General features: G+C 47.1%; 1 protein-coding gene across 1 annotated transcript in view; it reads right to left on the reverse strand.

Moving 5' to 3' along the window:
- Ranbp9 (RAN binding protein 9) overlaps window positions 1–3,089 on the reverse strand; it is a 79,442-nt gene extending 76,353 nt beyond the window's left edge. The window contains 4 exon segments of the mRNA XM_027410445.1: window positions 2,540–2,806; window positions 2,809–3,007; window positions 3,010–3,056; window positions 3,059–3,089. Coding sequence (XP_027266246.1) covers window positions 2,540–2,806; window positions 2,809–3,007; window positions 3,010–3,056; window positions 3,059–3,074 — 529 coding nt within the window. The 5' untranslated portion in view covers window positions 3,075–3,089.
- Window positions 3,090–9,386: the final 6,297 nt, after the last annotated feature.

Consider the following 9,386-nt stretch of genomic DNA (forward strand, 5'->3'; position numbering starts at 1 on the left):
AGCAAGGTGGCTCAGTGGCTGAATCTAGGACCCACATGATAGAGAGAATCTACTCCTACAAGTTGTCCTCTGAGCCCCGGCACGCTTCCCTGCCTCCCACACACACACACACACACACACACACACACACACACAGTGAAAAGAAAAAAACTTAACATACACTATTCTATACACACAGTAACTCTTCTGCAATTCCATTTATTTTATCTAGGTTATCTGTCATTATTAACATGGGACCTTTAGATCACTAAAGAAACTGTTTCCATAATCAGCAATTCCAATTTAGAAAACATTTAAACACAGAATTTGTTCAGAGGAAAGGAAATCAATATCATCATTCTGGAAAAACAAGTATGGTTAATCTTTTAAAATTCTGTAATACAGGAAAATGTCAATCAAATAGTAATTTGTGTTAAAAAAAATCAAGGCAGCACAATGATACATAAAACATCTATTCTTGTTTGTGACTTGTAAGTTTTATTATTCAGTACCTACAACATTTCCTTTTTGCTGCTGAGTCAAAGTTGCCCAGTATATTTGGTTTCCTCTCAAAAGACACACAGGAAAAATAGTTACAACAGAAAACATAGACTTTAAAATAACAAGACTAGATGAGGGTCTGGAAAAAGAGACACTGCCTTTGTAACATGGGGAAAGTGAGAAACAAAGAGATAAAAACAGGGTGAAAAGGATGACAGCAACAAATCTGCTCTTCCAGTATTAAGGGTTTATGTTTATAAAACAGTGATGCTTCCAGAAAGTGAATCTCTAGTGTTACACAACAGAAAGTAATAAAAAGGCCAACAGGAAAAAATAATTGCGACAACAGTATCATAATAGTCAAACCCCAACCACATGAGCATACACTTGTCCCTGGTCCAGATGATTAATTTTACATAAAAGAAGTAAATACAACTAATCAAGGCACGTTACAATGTTAAACAAGCCATAATCGTGAGTCTTAGGCTACCATGGAAATTTCCTTAGGGACTACGCAGCCCAACTCCCACATCACTCAGAAGAAACTGAGGCCCTCTCTTGTAACATACCTAATATTACCAGTGAGTACCAGGGCTCAGAAAGCTACTATTCTTTGTTTACCAATCTCCCCCTAAATACAGTCTCTGCTTTTATAAAGCGCTTTATTTACCATAAACCACAATTTTAAAATGATAAAGTTTGTCAGATCTACCAAAAGCAGCCTAGCAGCCAAAACAGAAGTAAACACTTCATAACATAGCACTCACTGTTCACACAAACTCAAAAACAAAATTAAGTAATAATCCAGAAAGAAATCAACAAAATGTCCTAAATAAAAGAAAAAAAAAAAACCTTCAGTATTTTGAAATTTTCAACCACTTAGATCAAGGAACATGATGTTTGAAATAGTAAGCACTTCTTTGGACCTATGGCAAGAATAAAAGGGAATGTTCGACAAGGCCTATCTTTGTGTAGACTCTTTACAGCCAAATCATTTAGCAGATTTCTGTTGCCATACTCGTTTCCAATTAAATAGTAGCTGATTTATCAAGATTCTTATCAAACCCCAGTTCTGAATTCTTTCAGAATCTTAATCGCAAGGTTGTTTATACCCTCCTCCATGCTTGTCACTAGGATCTGAAGACCCTTCCTTCAGAGCCAATCAAAAAGAACCTGCTTAGACTGTAAAAGCTCCTGCTTTAGATTTAGGGCCTGAAACACAGACCGTACTTCCAAAATGACACCATCGTTGCATTTTATTTTTACCCCCTCCACACAGGTAAACTTGACGAATGCCATTAATCTAAGCTACAATTCAAAACCCCCCTACTGCCATTTATAATGATTTTTCTATTCAACCGATCTGCTTAAAGCTTTGTTTTACCCTAGGAAAAGTGGGGGTGGGAGGGAGCAGAAGCCTAAGGTGGTTGGTTAGTTCGCTAACTGCAGGTGCAAAATATAAGCCAATTTTCTTCAAAATGCTAAACAACACGTTTTAAACCCTTGTTTTCAACAAAACTTCATGTAACATCAACCCGGAAACACAGGGCATTTCCCATCCGGAGGGGCGGGTTTCTGCTTCCCCGAAGAAAACAGGGAATCCGGAGGTTCCCCGCTCGCCCTGCCTGCCGGCGGCTTTCCATAAGGTGCGAGGATGGCCAACTTGGGCCCCTTGTCCTTTTGTCCCCCTAGACAATCTCTGGCCTAATTTGGGACAAATCCTCCACTGATCACGCCTCCCTCCCCCTCCTGTGTATCTCTGCGCTCCCTTAATTAGAAACTGTACCTCGGAATCGTGCCTCTCACCCCCGCTGCGTAAGAGGAGACCGCCTGACCCTCCACCTGGAGAACAATGTAATCCAACTCCGGCCCATAGATTGATCTCGGGGAAATCAGAAGGTGCGATGGTGTCCCGTCACCCCGGATTCCCTCAAAGCGTCCAGCTCCCGGCCTAGCGAGCCCACCCCTTCCCACCTGGGGGGGACCCACTCTCACCTTCCCTCGCCCAGAGCCTCGCCCCGCACCGCCGGATCTCTCCGCGGGACCCCGCGCCCCGTACCTTTGTAGTGCACCCGCAGGTTGTTCTGCGAGAGGCCGATGTAGCTGAACTTGTCCTTCGGGCTCCAGGACCGGGGCAACGGCGTCTCCTGCTCGTCCACGGCCGGGTAGAGGCGCTTCAGCCGCCGCTGCAGCTCCTTCTCCTGCTCGTTGAGGGCCGAGTCGCCGTGAGGGAAGGGGGCCGCGGCGCTGCTGCTGCTGCTGCTGCTGCCGCCGCCGCCCGCCGCCAGGCCCGGGGCCGGGACGCCTGCGGCCGAGCCGGGGCCGCGGCCAGGCCCGGTGGCGCGCTGGCGGGGGCGGCCGCCGAGGTGGGGGGCGGCGGCGCGGCGGTGTGGCCGGGGCGGCGGCGGCGGCGGGGGAGCAGCAGGGCGGCCGCCGCGGCCCCAAAGCCTCCGCCGGGCGAGCCGGCCGGAGAGGAGCCGGCGCTGGCGACCGCGGGTGCAGGCAGGGCGACTCCGGAGCCGGGGGCCCGGCGGCGGTCGGCGGCGGCGGCGGCGGCTGCTGTTGCGGCGGTGGCGCGGTGGCTGCCCGGACATCCCGGCCGCGACTCAGCCTGCGGCACCTCCACTGGTCCCTGCTTCCTCCTGCGCTTCCCGGGGGCGCTGTCGCTGCGGCCGCCGGCACCAGGCGCCCAGAGTCGCCCGCCCCGGAAGCAGGCGGCGGGCCGCGCGGCCCGGCGGAGCGCGGCGGTTGAGGCGACCGGCCGCGGGCGGCGGGCGGGGCGAGCAGACAGCGACGGAGCGCGGGCGGGCGGACGGGCGGCGGCGGACGCGGCGGCGCGCGGCGGCGTTAGACGGGCTGGCGGGCGGGGCGGCCGCGCGCCCGGGGGCGAGCGGTGAGACGGCGAGGGCGCGGGCTGGCGGTGCGCGGCCGGGGCGACGCGGTGGAGCGGGAAGACTGCGAGAGGTGCGGGCGGCCGCGGCGGCCGCTGCTCTCGCGGCTGTTTCCCGGCGGGCGGGCGGCGCGCGAGACGCTGCGCGCGGGCGCGCGGCGAAGGGGCGGCGCCGGCGCGAGGGGCGGCCGGGTGCGCGCGCGGACGGGCTCCTCGGCGGCCTAGGGCTCGCGGGAGCGGGCGCCGCGGGTGCGGGGGATCCGGCGGCCGCGGGACCCCAGCTGCGCCGGCCGCCGGGCCGGCCGCCCGCACGTCTCGCCCTGTTGTCCCTCCTCAGCCGCCGGGGAGCCCGCGTCGCGCCCAGGCGAGAGCAATCGAGCCCCGCTGGGCCGCCGGGAGCTGAGCCCCGGGTTCCTGACGCCTGAACGCTAGCTGGTCAATAAAGGGCCATTTCCGAAGGGGAAGTCTCCCGCTTAAAATAGTGACTCTCCCACTAGTTAATTGGTTAGTTAGTTTATGAGGAGTCCGGGTGAACTTAATGGGGGGGAAGGGGGAGCCACCTTAGGACCACCAATCAAGACTGGCAGCTCGTCACAGGGCAGGAACGCGAACTGCGTGTGCATTTGGGAAGGGCTTCTGGAGACGTCAAAACATTTTATAAGATCGTTCTCAATCTTAGGCCTCTTTGTTAGGTAGCCGAGAATTGTGCCCATTTCTTTTTTCTTTTTTTCACATGAAAATATTTACTGAGGTCAGCAGAGTTTTGTTTTTAAGGGACTTCCTCCTCCCTGGCAATTCTCAGGAAAGTGCTTGGTCAACTCATTTGGCACAATTTGCCAAGTGTTGCTCTCCGACCCCGCGAAGCATCACTATTCTGTTTTCACCACTTCCCTTTGTTTAGCTTACCCTTTCCTTGGCCGGCAAAAATCAGGCTTCACATGTAAGCTACATGATACACATTCTGATGCTGTGGTTGCTTCCCGAGATGGTGGGGTGATAATTATTGGGCCATATAAGCACGGAGTGTTTGGCTGAATGGAGAACTGGTTATTTTGTTTCTGAGGAGCATGGATCAATGGTGATTTAATTGAAGACTCCCATAGCGCCTGGTCAGAACTAGTAGTCATTCCGCCTAATTTCCATCTTAAATTGCCCACACTAGACACTCCGTTGTTCTTTAATAAAAAAATATCACCGAACTCTAACCTATGGTCGGAATTCTTCAAGTCACGGCGCTCTAACATGATGCCATTGAATTTAAAGCACACTAAAACTTGCATTTATATAAAAATAGCAATGAGTTCAATGAAAGTCATGTTCTTCTATGTCTTGGTAGCCAAGATGGAACATATGGGCTCCAAGCCTCGTCAAACTTTCTTGAAAGAGTCATCAAGATTTTACTCATGGAATGTACTTTTTTTTTTTTTGTCAGTTAGAACTTTTTACATATACTAGGCATTGTTAAGGGAATAGAATTCCCTAAAACATTGTTGGAAGCTTTTCCTTGAAGGGACTGGTTGTCCTCCAGTCAGCCTAAAAAAAAAAAAAAAAAAAAAAAAAAAAAAAAAAAAAAAAAAAAAAAATGAAATGTGAGAAGACACTAAAATGGCACTTCCTCACATCAACAGAGGTAGAGAACATCGGCAATATCAGTTTGGTGGATATTTATGGGCACAAAGGTGACCATACCTCTTTGGGCTAATCAGGCTAAGGAGATGGCTCCATTGGTAAAGTGCTTGCTGTACAACACGAAAAACTGAGTTCAAGCACCAACACCCACATAAAAAGTGGGGTGTGGTGGCCCACACTTGTAATCACAATGGAGAGTCGAGACAAAAGAGTCCTTGGGACTCAATGAACAGCAAATCCAGCCTATAGCCTGAGTTCCAGAACAGTGAGAAGTCCTGTTCCAAAAAGTAACGTGGACAGTTCCTGAGGAAAAACCTGAATCTAAAGTCTGGCCTCTCTATATGCTTGGGAGCACACACACATACACTCTAAATAAATAAGCAGATAATAAAAAGCAGGAGCCAAGCAACAAAAGCCAAGTGTGGAAATGCTAATGGTAGGTGAACATATAGAGCAAAGGAAAGGCGGCCTGGCATGAACAGACTAGAAGAAATCATCCATATGCCACTTAGTGGGATTATGGTTACAGGGACACATGCATATCTGTGCAATGTCTTTTTCTAAAAGCCTCCCTTTCTGGCAGTGGAATTGCCAAAAGAGAGCCAAGCAATTAGATAAAGGCACCACTCACTACCCCTTTCAAACGAGTCGGTGGATCTCAGGCCCAATTGCAGACACATTCCCTAGAGGCTGCTTGCATGGGCACAGGCTGAAACAAAGGTTTTATGGCCTTTTTAAAACGTGGCTTTACCGACATGGAAAAAATTACTATGTTGTACTAAATGAAAAGAGGCTATCCAATAATTATAGCACTGTCCAAATCATTACCAAAAGACATGAAAGAACATCATAAAATGTTTCAATGATAGACAATTTAAAATGTATAATTAAAAATTAATTATTGCAAAATATTATAATTGTACATAGACAACTGGTAAAAATCCATCAGCCATGAACCTGATGGCTCTTCTTGTGCCTAGAGTTTTCCATCTTTATCATATATTACTACAATATTTCTGTTTAGCCACGTTTGCTGAATTTCTCAGTAACAAATAACAAGAGCCAAGTCTGGCTATCCTCAGCAGACAGAGAACATAATAGGAAAATTGGATGTTCCCAGAATTGCCCAGAAATCTGGACAACCAGAGAGACAAAGGTCAAGAAGAGTAAGCCCAGACCCTGAATGGACACAGAAATCACCCCCAAATACCACCTTTATGCCACTCTCGGCTCTCTGACTTGTGATCTCCACACCACTCATGCACATTTCAGAGGTGGCAAGCACACATCTCATGCCCATGCCAGTGACTACCAATAGACAGGCTGACATCTTAAGACAAGTGTTATAAGGATGCTAACTTATTGATGCCTTCAGCTCAGGATATCCCTACAGTGGTAGTAGTCCTCAGAGTCCACCCTCCATACAGTATTGATTGAGTCTCTGACATCTCCTTTTTTGCCAATGGCCTGACATGGAGTGGTCAAGAATATACTGTTCTGATGGGAAAAGAACCCTTGGTATAGAGGGTCTTCAATACCAGGAAAGAGGTTCAGACACTGGCCAACTTCATGTATGTCTGTGATAATATACTTCTATCTACTGAAAATTGGCACAAAGTGTGTGCCAAGATCTACAATATGAGTTTAGGGTTTGTATTAGTTACCAGTTGCTGGATAACAAACATCCCCAAATATAGTGGGAAATTACCAATACGGAGTCAGGTAGAAATATAAGGATATTTAATAGGGAAAAGCCTTACTTACAGAGCGACCTAGCCAGCCGGCGTGGGCCACGCCTACTTAGGGGCTGGCTACACCCAAATTTTGTGGCTTAAAATTTATTATTGAACAATATCTATGGAGTGAGTTTCTTCTGTCTTAGTTAGTATTCTATTGCTGTAAAGAAACACCATGACTAAGGCAACTCAAAAGAAAGCATTTAATTGGGGCCTTGCTCACAGTTTTAGAAAGTTTGTCCATGATCACCATGGCAGGAAGCATGACAGCATGCAGTCAGGCACTGTGCTGAAGAAGTAGCTGAGAGCTTACAACTTCATCTGAAATTTGCAGTCTCAGAGAGAGAGACAGAGACAGAGACAGAGAGAGACTGGGCTTGATGTGAGCTTTTGAAACCTCAAAGCCCAACCCCAGTGACATACCTCCTTCAACAAGGCCATACCTCCTAATCCTTTTCAAACAGTCCCACTCACTGGGGACCAGTTATACATTCAAACATATGAGCCTATGGGAGCCATTCTCATTCAAACCACCACACCTTCCCTGTGTCCTCTGCTTCAGACCCTATACTGGCTGGTTTTGTGTGTCAATTTGACATGAGCTAGAGTCATCAGAGAGGAAGGAGCCCCAGTTGAGGAAATGCCTCCATGAGATCCAGCTGTAAGGCATTTTTCTCAATTAGTGATTAGTGGGGGAGGGTCCAGCCCATGGTGGGTCGTACCATCCCTGGGCTGGTGGTCCTGGGTTCTATACGAAAGCAGGCTGGTTTCCGCATCAGCTCCTGTGTTCAAGATCCTGCCCTGTTTGAGTTCCTGTCCTGACTTCTTTCAATGAAGAACAATATGAAAGTATAAGCCAAATAAACCCTTTTCTCCCCAACTTGCTCTTTGGTCATGGTGTTTTGTCCCAGCAATAGAAACCCTAACAAAGACAGATCCTATCTCAGGCATTCAAAGTGTATCAGCTGAGGCTGGGGAAGGAGATACTCCCAAAATCACCAAGGTGGTTATTGGCAGGATTCAGTTCTTTGGGTGCTGTAAGGACCTCAGGTCATCACTAGAAGTGGTCTTCAGAGTTGGCCTCTTTTAAGGGACACCTGGTTTCACCAAAGTGTGCAAATCAAGAAGACAGTGACACCAGGACAAACCCATGGTGTTTTGTAACCTAGCCTCATCACTTTTGCTGTAATGTCTGGTAAAAGAAAGCTACTAAGCCAGCACACATTCAGAGGGACTTAGACGATGCCATTTACGACAGAATTTGACATTTGTTATGAGTTCCCATGACTCTCGGAGACTGCACTTGCTCCAAACTTACCACAAACAGATTCGAAACCCAAGGTTGACAAGCCTCATCTGCAATAATCTATGTCCTTCATATGTTAGGTTCTGTGGGCCACAGTGTATCTATTGAAACTACTCAACTTCACCATTGTGGATGAAATTAGTCGCTGACAACATATAAACAAATGGATGTGGTTGTATGTCAATAAAACCCTGTTTTTTCCTTACAAAAATATACAACAAACTGGACCCTACAGAATGTGGTTGGTGATACCTGATCTAGATCATTATACAACAAGACCAGGTCACTAGGTGTGGAATCCTAGATACCAAGGAGTTCAGTTTGTTACCCACACAATATATGCTACAATTGTACCCACAATGCATACTGCACTTCTACCCTGTGGCCTTGTGCCACACCTGAATAGGCTAGCCTGACACAAATAAAAAAGAATGCCAAAAGGTAGCCCAAGGTCTAAACTGTAGTTTTCAATTTCTGTTTATTAAGCAACTGTTACATATATAGAATGCTGTGTTCGGTCTGGAAGAAGAGAAGAAAAGGGGATTGTGGTGTGGTATTTTGATCACATTCTGACAATAAAGTTTGCTTTGAATAAGAGGGCGGAGCTAGCTACTAGCTGACCAAAACGAACCATAGAGGTTTTGGAGGACTGAGGACAGATAGAGTGGCTTAGATAGGATCTCAGTCCTTTTGGATGGAGGAATGGAAGAGATAGGAAGTCGCTGGTCTCTTTTCCACTGCTTCTCTGATCATTCAGGTTCTTACCCCAATATCTGACTCCTGACTGTTTATTGATAAAGATAATTAGATAAATGCATCAGGGGATTACAGGCAATATAGATGTCACTCAGTGCACAAGGTCATAAGAAACAAAAGCTGAGAACTAGCTGACGTTCTTTAGAAACACATGGGTCTAGTCCAGGGGCAGATAGATAAACTAGGGTCTAAAGAGGGAGGGTGAGGGTTGTGCATCTGAATTGCTATGTTGTCTTGGACAGAACACAAAGGTGGTTCTGCTGGTGATTGCCACACACCAAAGGACAGTGTTGCTGAGGTCCAGGGTTCAGGGCAAAAGGGGTCTGCTGAGTCACATGGGACAATGAAATGTGCTATTTCATATTCATGTTTTTTAATGGATATAATTCAGGGTTCATGAAATGAAATCCATATGGAAAACCAGTTATTTTAGAGGAAATTACATGTTTCATTCATCTGCTCTTGAAGATTTTGAACAAAAAAAAAATACAATTTTGGATGAAATAATCTGCATTAATAATGATTCAACAAGTGAATACAGTTTCAACTTCCTGATTTACTTCTTAATTTTTTTTTCTTTTCAAACTCC

The sequence above is a fragment of the Cricetulus griseus genome, chromosome 3 (genome assembly GCF_003668045.3).
Source record: "Cricetulus griseus strain 17A/GY chromosome 3, alternate assembly CriGri-PICRH-1.0, whole genome shotgun sequence".
In the NCBI taxonomy this organism is placed as follows: Eukaryota; Metazoa; Chordata; class Mammalia; order Rodentia; family Cricetidae; genus Cricetulus; species Cricetulus griseus.